Source organism: Phyllobates terribilis, unplaced genomic scaffold (assembly GCF_046119375.1).
Source record: "Phyllobates terribilis strain yellow unplaced genomic scaffold, ASM4611937v1 Scaffold_1__5_contigs__length_1240528914, whole genome shotgun sequence".
NCBI classification, from domain to species: domain Eukaryota; kingdom Metazoa; phylum Chordata; class Amphibia; order Anura; family Dendrobatidae; genus Phyllobates; species Phyllobates terribilis.
In genome coordinates, this window is record NW_027362761.1 from 35,948,592 (window position 1) to 35,973,256 (window position 24,665).

A 24,665-nucleotide genomic window follows, 5' to 3' on the forward strand; every position below is an offset into this window, starting at 1 on the left:
GTGTTGCTAATGTATATAGGTAATTCTGAAGCTTCTCAGAATGGATAATATGTGACATACTGTAAATCAAGGATCATACAAAACATTCAGCCCATACATAAGCAGAAATGGTTGATTACAAGAATCATAGTATCACAGAAAGAGGAGATGAGGTAATTGCTACATAAATTGCCAATAACATTGGAGGACTTTCACACAACCATTGTTAGGCCCTGTCCAGACGTCCATGTTTGACGTACTTGTTCTACCCGTGTTTTTCACAGATAGAATAAGTACCCATTATAGAACACGTCTGTTTTTTTGGCCATTTGTGATCTGCGTTGTTTATAAAAATCATACATTAAACTTTATGGATCCATGAAAAATTCGGACAGCACACTTATGGTATACTAATTGCATCCTAGTGCTGTCTGTTTTTACTGTTTGCCAGGAGAAGCATGGGAATCCTCCATAATTTTTTTTGCATATAAGATAAACGGATAAAACCCAGATGGTGATGACCTGACACGCTGACATCGGTGGTTGACTGATGAAAAACTGGTCTAGCACAATTATGTTGGTCAGTTTTTCATGTCTGAAAAAAAACAATCAAACGGTTGTCTGAATGAGGCCTGAGGAACATCAAGTCCAATCTATGCATTTGTCAAGTAATGGAAACTGAAACAGAGCATACAAACCATAAGCATAGAAACAATCACGTTCCGCATTTGCAAGGACAATTACACGTACAATCAATTGTTTTCAGGCATATTGTCTTTAATTACGCCCATGAAATAGGCTTTTCGACTCCAACCGCAGGGATGCTTTTAATGTGATAAAGTGATGCTTAGTCACCTGATCTAAACCTCATGGATCCTGGCGGTTTGTGCTAGCTGTGAAAGTTATGACACCCCACACTTAAGTCATCTAACTGCAGAAGCCTGTGCTCTACTACAGCAATCAAGTGACTGGGAAGACCCAACATGAGATGTTTGTCTGTGCTGGATCCACAGAGGTAACGATGGGTGAATATATCTCAGCTTATTGCTTTAAAAGCAACACTGTGGTTGGCAAACCCCTAATAAAAGGAAACACGGCAGCGAATATCCGGAAACCACATAGCGCTGGCCGCATGCTACAAAGATCTGTTTTCAAATTGCTCATTAATATCAGTTTCGCCCACCATCAATTGTCGCTTGGTTTTGTGGGTAGAACTGATAGTTACCTAGTATATTGTGCAGCCATTAATAACCAATTTTTAAAGTGGATCTCAGCCGCGTGCATTCGCTGCAGAATGGTTTTTGGCTGCTCAGTGGGGTTAGCACCATGTTTCCTTATCTTAGTAATGTCCAATGAAATCAACAGGCTGTCTGATCAGTGCTGTGGAGTCCATGGATTTTCCATGCTCAGCGATTCACTTGATTTATTACTTTCCTGTGGAAGTTGCCTTACCTGCTGCGCAGTGATATTAAGAGCTGGGTTTGTCAGGTCAGTTCTATCCTGAGATTTCTCTCTTGCCAGTCGGGCAGCTTCTCTCACTTCCTGGAACTTCTCTGCGAACTGAAGTCAGGAGAGTCATTGATAAAAAAAACAAGTGTTACAGTTTTACAGATTTCATATCATTTCTTATAATACATTTGTAGCAATAATGTGACAATCCATTTGCTTTCAAAGTATATAAATTTGCGGCTGCATGTTGGAGCCTCTAGTTTGGGATTTCCTGCAATTGGAGCAAGCCCCAGTTCTGATTTGCTCATTAACTGGATGAAGGAAACTAAACATTAACTATATATCATGCAAATCTGCTTGCATATTGTGCGGATCTAATACAAGAACCACAGCTTTCAATGTGCCTACACTGACCCTCTATGTTTATTCAAGATTGCAAAATAACTGTGACCTGTACCATTACAACTCTTAGGGCTGATACAGACGTCCGTGGATCTCGGTCCGATCACAGCCTGCAATGCACGGACTGCTTGCTAGTCTCTGGACTGGAGCATGATGGCTTCATATATTTTTATGAGACTGACACGCTCGAGTCGGGAGAGCTGCGACCAATCCATACATTGAGGTCCGTGATTGATCAGAGATTCACGGATATCAGCATGAGCCCTTAACGCTACGTTCCCATAATGAGTATTTGATGAGGTTTTTTTCTGCACCTATTAGGTAAATTGGGTTGCTTGCGTTTTTAATGCGTTTTTTTACATGAGTTTTTATTGCGTTTTTGTCACTGTGGGGTTTGTCTCTTTTTGGGATGTTATGTTTTTTAATAAAACGGCTTTGTTTTTGCGCATCTAATGCCATTCTGTGGGAAAATCCGAACATAAAACTTAGTGTACCTGCAAGAAAAATTGACATGTTGCGGATTTCAAACACGCAGCACAGATCAGTTTATGCTGCATAAAAAAGCACATTGGGCATGAGATTTCTATAAACCTCATCCACTTTGCTTAAACTGGAAGTACCTGCATAAAAAAAATCAACAAAAACTCATTGGGGGAACTTAAAGAGGCTGTCCACTACTTTAACATTATTGATCTATCCCTAGGTGTCTGATCGGGGGGTGCAAGACCCGTCACCCCTGCCGATCAACTGTTCCTGGTGTCAGTGGCTGGCAGAATTGGTCAGTTATAGAGCTGCACAGCGCAGCTCCATCAATTCTATACAATAGGGGGTGGATATGCAGGACCCGTGGCCACTATTCCATCGACAGAGCTGTACAGCTCTGTAACTGAGCAGTTCCGGCTGCCGCTGACAGCGGGTACAGCTGATTGGTGGGATTGCCGGGTGTCACACCCCCACTGATCAGACACTGATAATCTATCCCAATGATAGGTCATCAATTTTAAAGTAGTGGACAACCTCTTTAACCGAACACAGAGGTATTCTAGGCTTGAAGTATTGCATCTGGGGAAAAATATGATGCCTAAAGAGGTTGTCCACTACTTTTTCATTGTACATAGGTTATCAATGTGTGATTAGTCAGGGTCCAACACCCGCCACCCTCACCGATCAGCTATTCTCAGGGTCAGCGTTAACTGCCGGCTGGAGATGATCAATTGCAGAACTGCTCTGTCTTCTGATAGTGGCCATGGCTGGGTACTGCACATTCGCCTCCTATTCAAACCAATAGGAGGTGGATATGTAGTACCCTGCGGCCGCTCTGCAATCAAGCAGTTCTGGCAGGCGGCCGCCGACACCAAAAACAGCTGATCAGCGAGGGTGCCGGGTGTCTGACCCTGACTGATCACACATTGATGACCTATCCAATGAAAAAGTAGCGGACAACCTCTTTAATAAGGCAATACATATACGGACCCACTGTGCTGCCATACCGCCTATGGATTCCAAAAAAACAGGGCGAGTACTAGTCAATTACAGTAATTCTGTGTGTCTTCTTCTGATGGTTTGCAGACATTATATGTCAACATATTTTGTATTATTCATTTACCTGGGTCAGGTTCTGTTCCGAGGCAAAGCCCAAGCCATATACTGTGTTTGCTCGACTGTCAGCCCACTGCCCAAATTTCTGCGAAGTCTTAGTGAAGGTCATGTTTGGGGTAATAGTGCTGTTGATAATAGCCTGTAAAATATATTAGTCACACTCAGGAAAAATCATTTACTCTGCATTGTCCAACACACGTCACACTGATGCCTCACCTTGGTGCCACCCACACTAATGATCCGATACACATTTCTTGTAGCGTCAAAGAAGTATGATACAGTAGCAGCATGTTTGCTGGCGGGAATCCAGTTCTTTTTGGTGACAGGATCAATTTGAAAAACATGGGCTCGGGTGCTGAATATGGGCTGTTCCCTAGAAAAGAGAGAGGTACTGTTTTAAGCATATTTTGTGAGAAATTGAACTGTAATAACATTTCTCTACCAATGTCTGTTTAAGACTTTCTGGCTACACAAAGTCTGCAGCATGTCCTATAATCTGTAAAGATTTTGTTCAACAAACTGTAAAGGAAGTTTTGACCAATTCTATACCGTACTCAACGATTTTTATGCTTTTAGCATATGTGAACACACCGTATTTTTCCTAAAAGATTTTGCTGCAGAAACCCCTGAAAAATCTATCAGAAAACTTTTAAAAGAACGAACATATACCTTTTTATGTAAAACGACTTGCTGTGTTTGTGTTAAGTTTTCTGAGCACCTTTTATCCACTCCAGGTATCTAAAAAGCGCTTGAAAGAAGCGCTTCTTCTTCTGGGCTTTTCCACTCTGTAAGACGCTCTGTACTTTACAATGTAAGTCAATAGGAAAACTCAAATGTGCACAGAAAACGAACGTACGTCTTTTACCATCATTTTGCTTAAAAATTTTTTCTAGTGGTTTCTTAAGTTTTTCAATGGAGTGAAAAAACGTCTGGAAAACAACAGTAAAGAAAACATCACAAAAACCATGGGAAAACCATAAAAAAATAAAAAAAAAACATGAGCAGTCAAAACCTTGGAAAAACACTCAGGAAACAACGGAAAAATAACAACACAAAAGAAGCTTCAGGAAAAAAAAAGCTCCTATGTTTCCTGAAGTGTCTTCTACTTGAAAAACGAATGAGATCATCTGAGTTTAAAAGATGTCATGTGCAAGTAGCCTAACTGTGTATTCAATGACCCTCAATGACCAGGTGTTTTTTTTTTTAATTAGATTTTCTTTTTTTAAATTAAAACATTGAAAAATATATATTCAGCCAGCTTGTCATACAAGTGATGTTTGCTTTATTATGTGACAATTTTGTTCAAAGATCAGGTTGAATATGAGTCATACCATATATTTTTAGGGAAGAAAACAAGACACAAATCCATCAAGAAACGCCTATGTGGCAGTTGCCAGTTTTCTCATATTAGGGGGCAAATATTTTTTACTGCAAATCTTACAATATAAACCTCTGGAACAATTACCTTTCTCTAGAAATCTAGTACCTGTAACTTTCTGTATTATCTTTCATGTCAGCTAAGGCCCTATCAACCATCACAAGATTGTGTGACAAAGAGTTACATAGTCTCACTGTATTACAGTAAAGATTCCTCTGTGGAAATGGTGAAACCTTAAAAAGGTTGTCCACTACTTTTACATTGATGGCCTATCCTTAGGATAGGTCATCACTGTCTGATCGGCTGTGGTCCGACACCAGTCACCCCTGCTGATCAGCAGTCATCAGTGTCGGCGGCAGACGCCGGTACTCACTTGCCGAGCTGTGCCATCTTCTGGTTGTGGCCGGGCTTGGTATTACACATCCGCCTCCTATTCAAATCAAGAGTAGGTGGATTGTACAGTACCCTGCAGCGGCCACTACAAGTGGACGGCCAGCTCCGTAAGTAAGTACTTCCAGTCGGCGGCCACCGCCACTGACACAGCATAACGGCTGATCAGAAGGAGTGATGGGTGTCGGGCCCTGGCCAATCAGACATTGATGACCTATTCTAAGAATAGGCCATCAATGTAAAAGTAGTGGACAACCTGTTTAAACATACAGCATGCCTCTTTGCCAGGGTCCTGCAAGTGCTGCAGTGCAGAGCAGTAGCTTTGACAGGGGACATCATCGGGACCTGATTAGATCAGGTCCCAATGATGTTAACCTTTTGCTATCTTCTAGGTGCCACGATCCATAGCGATCGCGGCATTTAGGAGATAGTAAGAGAGGAGGGGGTCACCCACTTACCTTTCCGACGGCCCCCGTGATGCCTAATAGGACCCGGCGTTGTCATGGCAGCCGGAGGTCACACGGTCCTGCTAGGCTCAGCCAGCAGCTGAAGTCTAGCAGGAGATACTCACAGTGTAAAACTGTCAGCTCTCATGCAATGCAATACATGTCTATTGCATTGCATGAGAACAGTGATTAGAAAAATAAAAACTGAAGTCCCATACAGGGACTAAGTAAAAAAAAAGTCTAAAAATGTTTTCAAACTGTTAAAAAAAAAAATATCACAAAATAATAATAATAAAAAAAAGTATATATATATATATATATATATATATATATATATATATATATATATATATATATATATATATATATATTAAACCTATAAATCCGTATATTTATGCAAAAACAATAAAGGCACACATATTTGGTATCGCCGTGTCCGGAACAACCCGATCTATAAAACTATCACACTAATTAACCCCTTCTGTTCACACCGTAAAAAATAAATAAATTAAAAACAGAGCAAAAAACTATGCTTTTTCATCATATCGCCAAAAAAAAAGTGGAATAAAATGTGATCAAAAAGCCAAATGGAAATAAAAATGGTACCGCTGAAAACGTCATCTTGTCCTGCAAAAAAAAAAGCCGCCATACAGCTCCATCAGCCGAAGAATAAAAAAGTTATAGCTCTCAGAATAAAGCGATGCAAATTTTTTTTTTTTCTAGAAAATAGTTTTATTGTGTAAAAGCTCCAAAACATAAAAAAACTATATAAGTGTAGTATCGCTGTAAACGTACTAACCCGAAAAATAAAGCTGCCTTATCACTTTTACCACACGCAGAACGGCATAAAAAAAAACACAAAAAACAAATCCTGAATAGCTGCTTTTTGTTAATTTTACCTCCCAAAAAACGGAATAGAAAGCGATCAAAAAATGTCACGTACCCAAAAATGGTACCAATAAAAATGTCAACTCGTCCCACAAAAAACAAGTCCTTACATTAATCTGTCGGCCGAAATATGGAAAAATTATAGCTCTCAAAATATGGTGATGCAAAAACTAGATTTTGCAAAAAAAGCGTCTTTTAATGTGTGACAGCTGTCAATCATAAAAACCCGATATGAATCTGGTATCGCTGTAATTGCACCGACCCGAAGAATAAAGTCGTCTAATCACTTATATCGCACGAGGAACGGCGTAAAAAATAAATAAAACCAATTCTTCACCTACTGCTGATTTGTCTATTATGTCTCCCAAAGATCGCAGTAAGGCTCTGCTCCATTTATACTGCGCTCTGCGCAGAGCGCTTAAGCCGGGGTTTCCGTGTAAATCTCTGAAATACGTGATTCAGACGGAACCCATGACGGAAGATTCCCTACAGATGGAGGCACTATGGATGCTGTCTGGCCTGTGATCCCACGGTGTCAGTTTTTTTAGGCGTGCATAAAAGTGCGGTTGGCCACAGTTTAGTGCACTTCTGAAAAAAAGGACACCACTAAACAGAGGCCAGATGGAGTCCAGAGTAACTCTGTTGCCTCATTATGATGAATGGATCCCGCGGGGGTTTCATCTGAATTACATCACTTGGAGATTTAGATGGAAACCCCGATGTAAGCGCTCAGCCTAGAGTGCCGGATAAACGTTATGCAAAATGTTCCCAATAAAAGCTTCAATTCAGTCCTCAAAAAAAGCAAGTCCCCACTCAGGTCCGTCATCTGTTAAAAATATAAGGGCCTTCCAAGTTACTGGTAGCACAAAGGCTCTGGAAAAGCAAAATGGCCCTTGAGCCCCAAAAGAAATTCCGAAAATTTTGTGCTCCCAAATCCAAATGCCTCTCTCCTTTCTGAGCCCCACAATGTGCCTAAACTACATTTAGGGTCCACATGTTTGGCATTCCTGTAGCGATGAGAACTTGCCTAATCTACAGGTGCATGTCTCCAGAAGCATGAGCTGGGCACAACGTACTGGTCACTACATCCTACTGGTCACTATAGCGTACTGGTCACTTCAACGGCAGTTTGAAATTTTCACTCAGCAACATCCACTGCTGCTTGTTTCTGGAAAAGACCCATGGAGTCAAAATCGCCACTACACCTGTAGGTAAATTCCCAAAGGGGTATAATTTCCAAAATGGGGTCACTTGATGGGGGATTCTGCTCTTCTAGCACTTAGGGGCTGTGTATAAGGAGTCTACAAACTATTCTACAATAATTTGTTCTCCAAGAGTCAAATAGAGCTCCGTCCCTTCTGGGTCTCGCCGTATGGCTAAGCGGTACTGTACAGACACATATGGGGTATTGCCACATTTAGAAGAAATTGTGTGACACATTTCCGCACCATTTTTACCCATTGCCCTGCGTGAAAATGTAAAATCTGAGGCTAAAACAATTTTTTTGTGGTAAAAATATAATTATTTTCTCTTCACTGCCCAATGGTATAAATTTAAAAATTAAAAAATACTCACTACTTCCCTAGATGAATTTGTTGAGAGGTGTAGTTTACAAAATGGGGTCACTTGTGGGGGTTTCTGCTGTTTCGGCATGTCAGCGACTCTTCAAATGTGACATGGTGTCTGCACCCTATCCCAGTCAACATAGCGCTCCTTTCTCTTCCAAGCCCTGCTGTGTGCCAAAGCAGTAGTTTTCCACCACATATGGGGTATCGGGGAACTCAGGAGAAATTGCACAACAAATTTCATTGTGCAATTTCTCCTCTTACCCTTATGATAATGCAAAATTGGGGGATGAAAAACATTTTTGTGGGAAAAATGTGAAAATTGTATTTTTACGGCTCAATATTATAAACTTCTGTGAAGCACCTGTAGGTTCAAGGTGCTCACCACACATTTAGATAAGTTCCCTAAGGGGTCTAGTTTCCAAAATGGTGGCACTTGTGGGGGGTTTCCACTGTTTAGGCATATCAGGGGCTCCCCAAATGCGACATGGCGTCTGCTAATTATTAAAACAAATTTTACATTCAAAAAGTCAAATAGTGATCCTTTCCTTCCGAACCCTGCAGTGCGCCCAAACAGTGTCCCCACATCTAGATAAGTTCCCTAAGGGGTGGTCAAGAGAAATTGCACTACAAATTGTGTAGTCCATTTTTTCCTGTTACCCTTGTGAAAATAAAAAAAATTGGGGTCTAAAGTAACATTTTTGTGAAAAAAAGTAAAATGTTCATTGTTTTCTTCCACATCCCAAAAATTCCCGTGAAGCACCTAAAGGGTTAATAAACTTCTGGAATGTGGTTTTGAGCACATTGAGGGTTGAAATTTTTAGAATGGTGTCACTTTTTGGCATTTTCTGTCATAAAGACCTCTCAAAGTCACTTCAAATAAGATGTGGTCCCTAAAAAAATGTTTTTGTAAATTTTGTTGAAAAAATGAGAAATCGCTGGTCAAATTTTAACCCGTATAACTTCCTGAGAAAAAAAAATTTTGGTTCCAAAATTGTGATGATGTAAAGTAGACATGTGGGAAATGTTATTTATTAACTATTTCTGTGACATAAGGGCATGAAAATTCAAAGATTGAAAATTGCGAAATATTACAAATTTTCGCCAAATTTCCGATTTTTTCACAAATAAACGCAAGTCATATCGAATAAATTTTACCATGAAGTACAAGGTATCACAAAAAATCAATCTCAGAATCAGTGGGAACCGTTGAAGCGTTCCAGAGCTATTACCTCATAAACTGACAGTGGTCCGAATTGAAAAAATTGGCCTGGTCACGAAGGCGAAAACAGGCTCTGGCGCGAAAGGGTTAAAGAAATCTCAGAACTATCCATTCATATATTTGCAATAAGACCTTTTTCAAACTGACTAATCTGAAGCTTGATAACCTGTCTTGGTATTGCAGACCACCCATTCCCTTAATAACCTTGGTTGCTCTTCTCTGCACCCATTCTAATTCGTCTATGTTCTTCTTATATACTGGAGCCCAAAATTCTACCCAGTATTCTAAGTATGACCGCACTAGTGACTTGTACAGAGGCAAAACTACTGTTTGTTTGTCAACTATCTGCATTTATTTCCTGGCTCAGAACTGCATTAATCATTTGTCTGCTATAATCATAACAAGCTTATCTCTGTTAATACTGGTGCTGTTTATACTATAACACTGCTGCATGTAACAGTGTGTAATCTTTTCTGGCAACTAAAATCCAATTTGCCTACTCATCACTACTGCCTGCTGTTAACCATTTTTTTGCTGATTGCATACATGTCTGCCATTGATCATCAGCCTGCTGATAACGTAAAATTCTGCCATTAAAGGAAGAGGAGGAAGCATGGGTCTAGTACTGTAAGATAGACCTGTACAGAACTGTCAGTGATTATAAAAATTACCAGCAAAGAGATATAGATATTAAAATATAACTTAATGATATGCTTTAAAATACCAAGAATAAGATAGAAATACACATTGACCACCAACAACAACAATTTAAAGTTCAAGTGCTAAAAAAGCCAGTGCTCATATAAAAGGTTTGGTCTCACCCATGTTGCACGATGAAACACTGTCGTCCAGGCAGGATAGTAGGAGCAGAACGTGTCAGGGACTTAGTCTACCAAACCTTGCCGTGCCCCATGTATTGCTCCTGCCCTGACAAGGGCAGTACTTAAATGTAATATTGCTTAGGTAGTACCCCAGAATGGATTGTAGCCCTCCCTACGTGTTTCCTCCTCTATCCAGAGGATTCATCAGGGGAGTGTGAACTGTAGGGGTAAATAGAATAGATGAAGGAGAGTTTCTGCAGTGGCAGGTAGCTTAAAAATAGGGTCTTAACATGACCGGTTAGACCTGTTATTAGTGAAGTAGTCAAAACTTTTGGCCACTAACTGTATGCTCTTGTATAAGCAACAATGCCTCTTTAATACATCTCAAGTTTTTATTAACCTTCAATTTTTTTTATGTCCGCAAGTACCCACCCCCCAATTCCTTTTTTAGTGAAGTTTTACAAGAATTACACTTATTTATTTACTGAATTGTAAAAACTGTTTTTTGGTACATGTGCATGACCTTACATTTATCCACATATATTGTCAATCTCTGCCCATCTCTGATACTGTATAACTCTGCCATTAATCATTTGATTGCTGCACGTCCAGGACTGATTATACAGTCAAAATCATTGTGCCGTACACGTAGAATTGGTAAAATCATCAGAGGGTGTCAGCAGTAAATCATAGCTAACACTTTGCAGTAATATCCACGACTGATGCTAGCAACTAATCACAGCTGTTTAACCCCTCAGATGCCACTGTCAATACATGTAACAAACAGTAATGTATGTCCTCAAATAGGGTATTGCCATACTTGGGAGAAATCACATAATAAACTACAGGGTAAGTTTTTTCTTTGTAGCCATGGTAAAGATTAAATATTTTGAGTTAAATCTACTTATTATTGTAACCAATGTAACGTTTCATTTTTACACAGCCCAATAGTAAAGAAATCGGTGAAACCCTTCTGAGATGCAAATACTCATTAAACTCCTACATGAAATATGTAAGGTTTGTAGTTACCAAAATGTGTCGTCACTTTGGCAGTTTTCTGCTGTTCTGGCACTTTGCGGGCTCTGCAAGTGGCACCCACAAACTATTACTTACAAATTTGTGCTCCAAAAGTCAAATACAGATTTTTCTCTTTCTAGCCTCGCCTTGTGCACAAACAGTAGTTTCTGTGAAACAACTCTGGGTCGGAAATGTTCACCTCACCCCTAGATTAATTTCTTGAGGTGTGCAGTTTCTGAAATAGGGTTACTTTTTTTTGCTCTGGTACCTCGAGGCCTCTGCAAGTTACACCAGCAAACTTTACAAAGCAAATTTGTAATCCAAAAGCCAAATAGCATTCCTTCCCTTCTGTGCTCTGCATTTGTCCAAACAGTAGCCTTTGACCACATATTGGGTATTGCTGTGTTCATGAGAAATTTCTTTACAAATTGTAAAGAATATAAGAAGCTATAGAGTTCCAGTCCTCTCTCTAGTGGAAGAGACAATTTGCATTTACAAATTGTGGCTTCCATTTTTTCCTATTCCTCCTTTTGAAAATAAAATATTCGGAGCTAATGCATCATTTTAGTGGAAAAAAACCTTCATTTTTCATTTTTCGCGTCCCTATGTTATAAACTTTTGAGAAACACATGTGGGTCCAGAAAGGTCACTACACCCTTAGATGAATGCTATGAGTGGTGCACTTGAGGGGAATTTCTGCTGTTTCTGCACCTTGGGGGCCCTGTAAATTTGACATGGCGTCCTCAATCCATTCCGGCCAGAAATGCGTAACAGAAGTTAAATCATGCTCCTTCCCTTCCGAGCCCTGACTTGTACCCAAACAGTAGTTTCTGACCACATATGGGGTATTGGGGTACTGAAGAAAAATTGCTTTACAAATTGTGCAGTCCATTTTCTCCTATTATCTGTGTAAAAATCAAACATTTGGGGCTAAACCAACAATTTTGTAGAAGAAAACTGATGTTTCGTCACCTTGAGAGTTTTATAAATGTGATGTGGCATGTACAATAAATTCCTGACAGAATTGCGCTGAAAAAGTCAATTAGCGCACCTTCCTTCTGTGCCATGCTGTGTGCCCATAGAGTAGATTCTGAAAACATATGGGGTATCGGCGCGTTCAGTCGAATTTGTTTAACAAATTTTCATGTGCACTTTATCTCATTACCGCTTGTGAAAAAGCAAAATTTGAGGTGAAAGCAACATTTTAGTTGAAAGAATGTAATTTGTCATTTTTTTCATGAATGCAGTTTTGAGTACTTCAAGGGGTGCAATTTTTTTTTATTTGTTTCACTTTTGGGGACTTTCTGACATATAGAACCCCTAGGCCACACGTGTTCAGTATTTGGTGAGTTTTTTACATCAGTATTTGTAAGCCAAAACCAGGAGTGGAACAATCAGAGGAAAAGTATAATAGAAACACGTCACCACTTCTGGATTTATCACCCACTCCAGGTTTTGGCTTACAAATACTGAGGTAAAATACTGACCAGATACTGAACGTGCGCACGTGACCTTAAAGTCATTTCAAAACTGAAAACGTGTGTTAAAAATAGGTTTGTACATTTTGTTGAAAAGAATGCCATTTTATGGATAGCACTCGTATGCAAAAAATGGACGCCTGAATAAGAACCTAAAAAAAATAAAAAGACATTTCAAAAGTGATGCAAATGTAGATTATACTTATAGGAAATTTTATTTATTAACTATTTTGTGCGGTATGAATAGCTACTAGGACCCAGTCAGACGGCCACATAAATCGGACTGGCCAACGGCTCTCCCACCCAGAGTGTGACAGCTTCATGTATTTCTATGCAGCTGTCACGCTCGGTCAGGAGAGCCGCGGCCAGTCCGAGCATTGCAGTCCGACCCCGGTCCGATCTATACGGCTGGCTGACTGTGCCCAAGGGCATAAAAAGACAAAGTTTGAAAATTGCAAATTTTTCTGAATTTTCTCAAATAAACGTAAATTTTATAGACCTAAATTTTCCACTATCAAAAAGTACACTGTATCACCAAAAAAACAATATCATAATCACGGGGATTGGAAAAAGCATTCCAAAAAGTTATTACCAAAGTGACACGTTAGATTTGAAAAATTAGGTCCTGTCAGGAGGATGAAAACAGGCTTAGGCGGTAAGGAGTTAATAAAACCCTCTGAATTTTTATTCTTGAGAAAAGTGTTACCTTAATTCAACATACTTTTCTACTGTTCAAGAATTCCCCTTTTTCTACTAATCTTTTATGTAGGACAATATCAAATGGCTTTGCAAAGCCTTGATATACAACATCAAGTGTTACCAAGGTCTCGTCTATAACTCACAGAAGCGAGCCGATCCCTTATAAATCTATACCCATGCTGCGTTATAAGATTATTTTCAATAGGATAATTCAGGATAGTGTCTTTAACGTATGCAACCCCTCCTCTCACCAATTCCCCGCAAAATTTAAAACCTACAGCTACCTGACTGTCTAACAGATCTTAAGGGGTTGGTTGTTTGGGATAATTTTTTTATTTGGGCAATAAGTTTGCCGACATAAAGAGTAATAAAAAACACCAATACACCCTCATCAGGTCCAGCACTGGCTCTCTCCTGCTGCTCTGGACTTTGTGGACAGACTACAGCAGTGACATTATGACTATAGCACACGTGATTTCTGTAGCCAATCACCAGGCTCACTGGGGATGATTATACAGCACACAATATTGAGTTCGACGATTGGCTGGAGTGGTAACATATGCTGTAATCATGGTGTCACCACTGCAGCCAATCGACTAAGACCAGAGCAGCAGCGGAGAGTCAGTGCTGGGCCTGTACAGAGGGGTGGGGGAGTATTGGTGTGTATCTTATTTTCTATTGCTGAAAGCCTATGCCCAAAATAAAAAATTATCTAGAATCACTTTTTAAAGAATCAGATCTGGAAAACGAATCTCACTGAAAAAAGATGGTGGATAATGAGGAGACAAGTATATACAATGGTATTCCTTTTTCCACTGAGTTACTCAAATTCTTAAAGGGTTATTCGAAAGATAAACAATTAACTGAAAAATACATCACAGAAAAAAAGGGCGCAACACTCACCAAGACCTGGTCACAATACTAATGCACTGTAGGATGCCACAGGCCCCAATGATAAAGGCTGAGGCAGCACAGGTGCAAAATACTGATGGACAACCGCTCACACATCTATCATCCATGGAGGGGTAGTGGTCTAGTATTATAGATGCACATGGAGAAGGCTTGCATAAGGTGTCAGTCACACAGATCCATGTATTAGCCGGCTTATGGCCTATTAGTGAGTCCCATACTATTAGTTCAGGAGTACTGTCTAGCACTCAGTGCACCCCACAGACACAGATACCTCAATTTCCCCACCAACATTACAGGGATTGACTGCACCCTGCAGAAACTGAAAAAGACCATAGTCTTAGATGATATTTTGACTAAAATAGGCAATCTCGCAGCCCGTGTTAAGGGTCCCCATTGTCTTGTCCCTACACTAAAATTAACAGTAATTTACTGAAAAGGACATCAAATCCCCCAAAAAATCACAGAAAAAGTGCCATACTTATCAATACCTGGTCACAGCATGAATGCACTGCATGATGCCGCAGGCCCCAATGATAAAGGCTGAGGCAGCACAGGTGCAAAATACTGATGGACAACCGCTCACACATCTATCATCTACACACACCGACACCGTACTAAACACCAAAAAGAACCCACACTTACCAATAGCCGGTAACAGCACAAATGCATTACAGGATATAAAAATAGGCAACTCCTTCCCATGCATGGTTTCCTGGGGAAGGGGTTGCCCATTATCATACCAGGAATGCCTTTGTGCTGTGACCGGTAAGTGTGGCTTCTTTTTTCTGTGATGTTTGTTGGATTTATGCCCTTTTCAATGAACTGCTGTTATTTAAGTATAGCAAGACAACAAAGACCCTTGACGTGGGTTGTGAGCTTGAATATTTAGACCAAAATACCAATTAACACCTCATGTATTCATTTTCTGCAGGATGCAGACAGACCCTATAGTGTTTGTGGTGGGAACTGTGGTGTTTGTCCCTGTTGGGTGCATTTATACAGCCCATTTGATCTAATAGTATGCTTTTTTTGTGTCATGTTTATTCCCAAAATAGTAAGTTATCCTCAGTCCATAGGAGAGGAGAAGACTTACTGATCGTTGGGAGATCTGACAGCTAGGACCCCCAGTAATCCAAAGACCCATTTTGATTGGACAGGAGGTGTTCACACTCGACCTCTGCTCCATTGATTGTTTAAGGGACTACCGGAAAAACTAGAGTACTGTATAATTAATACATATGTATTAATTCTACAAATAAGCATATGAAGTTCAATATTCCTCAGACATACGATTTTCTGAATTATAAATCGTTTTCTGACAATGCTATTTTAAATAGAAATCCAGGATTAGGATGTCTCAGCAAGACAGTGTCTTCCACCGGGCAAGTTGTCATTGGGAAATAACATTCTGACGTGAGTGGCATTCTGCCCTATTATTTTAAAAGAGCGTTGCTGCATGCTGGGTTACAAGACATTGAGAGGACTGCTGCCAGAAACTGCTGGGAGACCTAGCAATGACATTTAGAGAATGAAAGGCTGCAACTTGAACAGAATAATGCACATATTACATTTACACTACAGAATATGCAAGCAGGCTACTACTGAATAAAATGTCACTTATAAATACCATGACAGAACATAAAGAAGACCCTCCTAGCATGTAGGAGGATTGGAAAATGACCAGCCACCCTCTACAAGAAAACTGATAACAATATACAGTGGCTTGCAAAAGTATTCACTCCTTTTGGCATTTTCGTATTTTGCTAGTTCACAACCTGGAATTCTTTGAGGGTTTGCATCAGTTCATGAAAAGAACATGTCTACAACAGTGAACATTTGGTTTTCTTTTTATTGGGAAGCAAACAACAAATAGGACAAAATAACTGAAAACTTCAGTGTGCATAACTATTCACCCCCCTAAAGTCAGTATTTTGCAGAGCCTCCTTTTGCAGCAATTAAATCTGCAAATGGTTTTGGATAAGTCTCTATGAGCTTTCCACATCTTGCCACTGGGATTTTTGCTCATTCCTCAAGGCAAAACTGCTCCAGCTCCTTCAAGTAAGATGGTTTCTTCTGGTGAACAGTAATCTTCAAGTCTGACCACAGATTCTCAATTGGATTAAGGTGTGGGCTTTGACTAGGCCACTCTAAAACATTTACACGTTTCCCCTTAAACCACTCGATTGTTGCTTTAGCTGTATGCTTTGGGTCATTGTCTTGTAGGAAGGTGAATCTCCGTCCCAGTCTAAAATCACTGACAGACTAAAACAGGTTTTGCTAAAGAATATCCCTGTATTTCGCATCATCATCTTCTCCTTGACTCGGACCATTTTCCCTGTCACTGTTGCTGAAAAACATCCACACAACATGATGCTGTCAACACCATGTTTTACTGTGGGGATGGTGTTCTTGGGGTGATGAGCTGTGTTGGTTTGGTGCCAGACATAGCGTTTACCTTGGTGGCAAAAAGTTCTACTTTGGTCTCATCTGACTACAGCACCTTCCTCAATACATTTGGGGAGTCTCCCACATGTCTTTTGGCAAACTCAAAACAAGCCTTATAAATTTTGTGTATAAGTAAAGGCTTTTTTTCTGCCCACTCTTCCATAAAAACCACCTCTGTGGAGTGTATGTCTTTTTGTGTTTGTATGAACAGATACTCACAGTCTCTGTTTGGAAACTCTGCAGCTTCTTCAGGGTTACCGTTGGTCTCTGTGCTGCCTTTCTAATTAATGCCCTCCTTTCCCGGGCTTAGAGTTTTGGTGGGCGGCCCTCTCTTGGCAGGGTTTTTGTGGTACCATGTTCTTTCCATTTGATAATGGATTTGATGGTGCTTCAGGGATTATCAGAGATTGGGATATTTTTTTATAACCCAATCCTGACTTGTACTTCTCAACAATATTGTCCCTGACTTGTTTGGAGATCTCCTTGGTCTGCATGGTGTTGTTTGGTTAGTGGTGTTGCAGCCTCTGTGGCCTTTCAGAAAAGGTGTGTATATACTGACAGACCATGTGACAGATTGCACACAGGTGGACTTCCTTACACTAAGCATGTGATTTATGAAGGTAACTGCTTGCACCAGAATTTTTTAGGGGCTCCATCGCAAAAGGGGTGAATACATATGTACATGCCAATTTTTAGTTATTTGATCCCATAATTGTAATTTATACCTAAATGTTTCTCACTTCACTTCACCAATTTACCAACTTAGACTATTTAGTGCTGATGCACACAAATCGGATTATAAAAATATTTAAACAGAGGTTGTAATGTAACAAAATAGGTGAAAAGTCAAGGGGGGTGGTGGTGGTGAATACTTTCACAAGCCACTGTATAGCCTATATCCTTTATTGATTGCCATGGTTATTATCAACTCTGTTGCATGGGAAATATCATCTGACTACCCATGTTAAATTATTACTTTGTAAATGTGTTAATAGATGTGCTATAATAATGCTATGTCATGTAATGTTATGCCCTGCTATATATGCTGTGTACTGCCAGCAAGGTAGAATTGGTAGTAATGCCCTTATAGATAGTTATGCTACAGCAATGCAAAATGTATGTCTGACTAATGCAACTCTGTTTTCCAACCATTTTATTATTTGTAAAGCAACAGATTTTGGACAGATTTGTGATGATGGATGTTAGGCAGTGATAATATCATAACTGGTGTTAGCAGAGGAAATATGTCTCCAGGTCAAGAAATGTCTGATTAAGGATGTCGCTGGGTAGCAGGTGAAACGTTTGCGGTACCACCAATTGTGGGCGAGGGTTTTGAGTTAGCGTTCACCTGCAAGTTGCACTTGGTCATAAGTCAATGATAGATAAGCTCAGCAGGCATCCTCATGCTCCCGGTAGTCACTTAGAAACCACCATAACAGCAGGAATTTTCCCACCATAGAGGTCCGACTTACAGATTGTGCAGGCAGGAACAGTAGGAGGTTGTCCTGGGAAGAAAAAGCCTGTGCCAATATGTTGCTACTGTGGCGGGTTACTAAGCATTATGCCACCCTAGGGCCACAAGGAGGAAGAAATAGCTGCAGCCTGAGCTTTGGCATGTGAGGTTTGGTCCTGCTTGAGGAAACCTGTCCACCTGCACAAGAGAGCCGCCATTATTAGAGGGCAAATATTGTCACAGCACAAGAGAGCACAGAGGCCTTTATTCTGACCATGACGAGTGCATCTGCCTGTAGGGACATGGAGATAACTGTCAGTGAGGGACAAGGAGTAACCACACCAATCTGAGTATGAAAAGGAGTGTCACACCATAGTCGGATGGGAGACTGATGCCTATGTGTAAGAAACTTTCAGACTATGGGACACACATGTGTACAAAGTGCCATACAAGCTACTGCACAACACTGCTGCCAGAGAGAGGTGACCGTTCACCTGCATTATGTATTTCTCATATATACAGCCCTTTCTCGATCAGCATTGAGCTGATCCACCTTTACAAAGCTGCATAGTACCAAGCCACTACTAAGCTTTAAGCTCTCGGCTCCAATGCAAAATATGTACCAGACCCCATCCCCGTCACATGCCATTTACAATAAAACTATTTGCTTATAAGGCTAAAGGTCCTTTGCCTATTCTAGGTCATCAAGCTCGCAGACGTCTGCAGTCTGCACCAACCCACAACTGAAAAGAATATATTCCTCATATTCCTGATCAAGTGACTTAATGGGGTTTTCCCAAGAAAAAAGTCCATTTGAATCAATAGATCTTGGAATAATAATAAGATCCACAATTAGATTTATGATAAGCTCACAGGTTTGTCAACGCAGCAAAGTGTTTACATCCAGCCTCCAGCGCAAAAAGCAACTAATCATACGGGTGCTGGATTTCGGGACCCCACTAATATGCTATTGATGACCTATCCTCTAGACCTATCCTGTTGATCGGTCCACAATTTATTTTCTTAATGTCTTGACTTAGGGATTTTGCAGTGGGTCAACAGTGGATCTGCAGCAAACTCCACAATGTTGCACATTTTTTGAGTATTTTAGCCAAAAATACATTATGGCTCAACAAACCCCTATAATTTGTGCTCAGGCCAGTCAGCTGCTTCCCTTTTGTTAACCCCTCCCTCAATCCGATGTCTTACAGAGGCTTCCCTTTCCCCTGTGTTCTATTTAGTGCAGGGGCGGACATATTGGTGGAACCTGTGTGACCGCACAGGGGCCTAAGAGGTAAGGGGGAACATTTATACCTTTAAAGCAGGTGCAATTTTACATTTTTAGGAGCTCTTGGGCTGCAAAGGGCCCATATATTGTTCTTGCACAGGGGCCCTTTTCTGTCTGTGTCAGCCAGTGTATTACCCTAGGCCTAGGAGGATTATTTTGGCACGAGGAAATACAGGCTGTATGGAAGATGGTGCTTTCCTTAATGAGATATGTACTTTGGAAGTGCATTGAGTGACTTTGGAAGTGCATTGAGTGAAGAGGTATTTGGGAATCCTGCAGAAAATACCTGTGTGAATTGCGTTTGCGAGTGTGAACGAGCTGCGTGTGTCCGGAGCGTAAGTGCGAACGAAAGTAAGTGTGTGACTTGTTTTTCAGTGACTTTGGATTCAGGAAGTTTGGAAGGGAGGACTTAGGACTGAATTGCTGACTGTATTTCATTCTTTCTTTACTTTACTTTTTACTTAATTAATCCACCTGACCTACTTATCTGATTCCCCCGTCCATACTTGATACTTAACTGATCCCCCGCCGATATCTAATTGATACACTTGCACATCCCTAATTGATCCCCGTCCATACACCTATATATAAATAATTGTGTTTTGTACTTGTATATATATACTGACTGTATCCCCATATTTAGAATGACGTCCATGTTGGCCGGAGCCGTGCAGTGTACATCTTGTGCAATGTATGCATTCCGTGAGCAACCGCTCGAGGATCCATACTGCTGCGAGAGATGTGAGCATATCGTGCACTTGGAAGCCCAAATTCTGGATCTAAGTGCTCAGATAGCGGTACTGAGGAGCATCGACAACATGGAACGGAGTTTGCTGCTCACCGAGCAGACACTCAATGGGTCAATACTGGGGGTGGAGCATAGAGGGGAAGCGCAGGCTGAACAGGCAGGGAGCTGGATAACAGTTAGGAGGGATAGAGGGAAGAAGTATAGGAAGGCTGGTTCAGAACCGGCATTATTGGAGCACGACAGATCCTCTGACCGCCGGGGGAGTGTATGCTCCAGTAATGAGGGGGAGGGGGGAAGTGTAGGGCAGGCAAGACAGGTTCTGGTAGTGGGTGACTCTATTATTAGGGGGACAGACAGGGCAATCTGTCACAAAGACCGGGATCGCCGAACGGTGTGCTGCCTCCCTGGCGCTCGAGTCCGGCACATCGCGGATCGGGTTGACAGGTTACTGGGTGGGGCTGGCGAAGACCCAGCGGTCATGGTCCACATCGGCACCAATGACAAAGTGAGTGGTAGATGGAGGGTCCTTAAAAATGATTTCAGGGACCTAGGTAGGAAGCTTAGGGCAAGGACCTCCAAGGTAGTTTTCTCAGAAATACTACCAATCCCGCGAGCCACACAGGAGCGCCAACGGGAAGTTAGGGAGGTGAATAAGTGGCTAAAGAGTTGGTGCAAGGCAGAAGGGTTTGGGTTCATGGAGAACTGGGCCGACTTCGCGGTCGGCTACAGGCTCTACCGTAGGGACGGGCTGCACCTCAATGGGGAGGGTGCAGCGGTGCTGGGGAAGAAGATGGCTAATAGGTTGGAGGAGTTTTTAAACTAGAGACGGGGGGGAAACCAAGGAAATAGGTGGGATGTGAGGCAAGCAAGGGGGAAGGGGAGAAGTGAATATAATGAGGGTGGAGAGGGGGGTGGGGATAGTACAGTTAGATCGTTAGAGAAGAATAGGATGATAAATAACCCCAAAGTTTTATCTTGCATGCTGACCAACGCAAGAAGCCTGACCAATAAGGCGGATGAGCTGCAGGCGCTTATATCGGAGGAGAGGTATGACATCGTAGGTATAACAGAGACTTGGCTAGACGATAGCTACGACTGGGCGGTAAATTTATTAGATTATAGTTTATTTAGAAGGGACTGGAAACAGGGGAAAGGCGGAGGAGTCTGCTTATATGTAAAGTCATGTCTAAAACCCAGACTAAGGGAAGATATAGGAGAGGGAGAAGAGGGGGTCGAGTCCATGTGGGTAGAGATAGAGGGAACTAAAAATAATAATAAAATATTACTGGGGGTCTGCTATAAGCCACCAAATATAACAGAGGAGAATGAGAATCTGCTATTAGGACAAATAAACCTGTAGATCTCAGAAAGGAAAAAGGTTCTTGACAAATATTAAGGATAATTATCTCTCCCAACTAGTGCAGGAACCAACGAGAGGGAAGGCCGTGTTGGACTTAATATTGACTAATAGGCCTGATAGAATAACTGAGGTACAGATAGGGGGGCACCTAGGTAATAGCGACCATAATATTATCGACTTCAAAATGCCCTTCAGTAGGGTTATCAATAAGGGAACAACAAAAACATTAAACTTTAGGAGGGCGAAGTTTGATCAGCTGAAAGAAAGCCTTCAACTTATTGACTGGGACAAAGTTCTTAATTAAAGGAATACGAATAGTAAATGGGAAACCTTCAAAAGAATTCTGAATACTCAGTGCGAGAGATATATACCGTATGGGAATAAAAGGGCCAGAAATAAGAGGAAACCAATATGGTTGAACAAGAACGTAAAAGGGGCGTTAAATAGCAAAAAAGAGGCATTCAAGAGATTAAAACAGGAAAACAGTAAGGAAGCACTAATGTGTTACAAGGAAAAAACGAGAACCTGTAAAAAACAAATAAAAATAGCGAAGGAGGAAACAGAGAGACATATTGCTAGGGAAAGTAGATCAAATCCCAAACTGTTCTTTACGTATATAAATAGTAAAAGGATTAAATCGGATAATATTGGACCGATAAAAAGTGAGGAAGGCAAAATCATATAGAAAGATGAGGATAAAGTTAATCTATTAAATAATTTTTTTTCGACAACTTTCACAAAGGAAATCGAACTAACAGGAGAAATGAGAAGTGACAAACTTAATCCTCCACGAAGTATGACAAATCTAACCCAAGCTGGGGTACAGAAACGCCTCAGTAACATTAAAATAAAGAAATCACCAGGACCTGATGGCATACACCCACGGGTACTAAGGGAACTAAGTAATGTGATAGACAGACCGTTATATCTTATATTTAAGGACTCTGTTGAGACTGGGTCTGTGCCACTTGATTGGCGACAGGCGAATGTAGTGCCAATATTCAAAAAGGGAGCGAAAAGTGACGCCGGAAACTATCGGCCGGTGAGTCTGACGTCCGTTGTGGGCAAAATTTTTGAAAGCTTCATTAAAGAGGCAATTACGGAGCATCTTGATGCTAATAATCTTTTAATCCCGAACCAACATGGATTCATGAGGAATCGCTCCTGCCAAACAAACCTGATTGACTTCTACGAGGAGGTTAGCTCTCGATTAGATCAGGGGGAACCAGTGGATGTCGTGTATCTCGACTTCTCAAAAGCGTTCGATAGCGTGCCACATAATAGGTTGGTATACAAAATGAGAATGATGGGGCTGGGGGAAAATGTTTGCAAGTGGGTAGCAAACTGGCTAAAGGATAGAAGGCAGAGGGTGGTTATAAATGGAATATACTCAGATTGGGTAAGCGTCACTAGTGGGGTACCACAGGGGTCTGTACTAGGCCCAATGTTATTTAATATCTTTATTAACGACATAGTCAACGGGATAAATAGTAAAATATCAATATTTGCAGATGACACAAAGTTATGTAAAACAATTAATACAAAAGAGGACAGTGCAGACCTACAGAGGGATTTGGATAAGCTGGGTAGGTGGAGCATTAAATGGCAAATGAGGTTTAACGAGGAGAAATGTAAGGTCATACATATGGGAAGGAAAAATGGAAGTCACCAGTACTCACTGAATGGGAAATCATTGGGGAATTCAGAGATGGAGAAGGACTTGGGCATCTTGATTGATAGCAAACTAAATTGGAATGCCCAAAGTCAGGCCGCTGCTGTAAGGGCAAACAGGGTAATGGGATGTATCAGAAGAGGTATAGCTGCAAAGGATGAGAACATTGTTCTTCCACTGTACAAAGCACTGGTCAGACCACACTTGGAATACTGTGCTCAGTTATGGGCCCCAATATATAGAAAGGATATAAATGAGCTTGAAAAGGTACAAAGGAGGGCAACAAAATTAATAAAGGGAATGGAGGGACTCCAATACCCAGAGAGGTTGGCAAAACTAGGACTATTCAGGCTGGAAAAGAGAAGGTTGAGGGGGGACATAATAAATGTGTACAAATATGTTAGGGGACAGTATAGAGATCTTGCCTGGGATTTGTTCAAAAGGAGGGATATTACGGTAACAAGAGGGCATTCACTAAGACTGGAAGAGAAAAGGTTTCAGCACCAGCATAGGAAGGGGTTCTTTACGGTAAGAGCAGTGAGAATATGGAATTCACTGAGTGAGGAGACGGTAATGTCGGATTCACTAAACCAGTTCAAGCGGGGACTGGATGCATTTCTAGATACGAGGCAGATTTCAGCATATACTTAAAAATAAAATAAAATAGTAGGTTGATACAGGGATTTATTCTGACTGCTGGTTTCAGAGTCGGGAGGGAATTTTTCCTCAGGTGAAGATTGGCTAAATCATTTGGGGTTTTTGCCCTCCTCTGGATCAACTTTAGCAATTGCAGAACTAACAGGTCGAACTTGATGGACGCAAGTCTTTATTCGGCTTTACAAACTATGTTACTATGTTAAAACTACAAATCTTAGTTCCAAATATTGTGATAAGTTAATACTACTATAGCAAAGTAGTGACATCACCTCTAAAGTCTGATAAAACAGAAAATATTTTAACAAGTAAAATGCATCAGAAGTCATTTTAAGCCTAGGAGGATTAGAGTGAATTTCATTCCATTACAGAATTATTTTGTTTTACTAATTATTCACTTTCCAATTAATCGCCTGTTTATTTCCCCAGAGGGTGGGGGTGCAAGCATGAACATCTTTACATCTGCACTGTGTGACCCAGATGAAGTGACAGCTGATTAATCTGACCCAAACCAAAGCTTTTCTTAATTGGGTCTTGGGGAATTTCCAAATGAAATGCACATACTTCCAGTTAATCAAGCCTGGGTCAGCCAGAGATATTGCTTTCTCTAGCTGTAAAGTGAAAAACTACATATTCCAGCAAAAAAAAAAGAAAGATATCTGAAATTCTGAATTGCTTGCTACATTTCAGCCTTGGAAAGTCTGTAATTTGCATCGTTTCATATGGTTATCTATGACAGCTGGCAGTGAATAAAAAGAAACAGGGAACAGACTTCCTCTGCAGTCCCGGCTGACACAATA

The 24,665-nt window shown here is 40.9% G+C and overlaps 1 protein-coding gene across 2 annotated transcripts in view; it reads right to left on the bottom strand.

The window, feature by feature from the left end:
• Nucleotides 1-24,665, bottom strand: part of HOMER3 (homer scaffold protein 3) — a 190,439-nt gene that overhangs the window by 50,249 nt on the left and 115,525 nt on the right. For both annotated transcript variants that reach the window (XM_073660847.1, XM_073660798.1), the window contains 3 exons: nt 3,646-3,802; nt 3,437-3,568; nt 1,432-1,539 (listed from right to left, as the gene is read on the bottom strand). In XM_073660847.1, the coding sequence (XP_073516948.1) occupies nt 1,432-1,539; nt 3,437-3,568; nt 3,646-3,802 (397 nt within the window). The remainder of the gene's footprint in view (nt 1-1,431; nt 1,540-3,436; nt 3,569-3,645; nt 3,803-24,665) is intronic.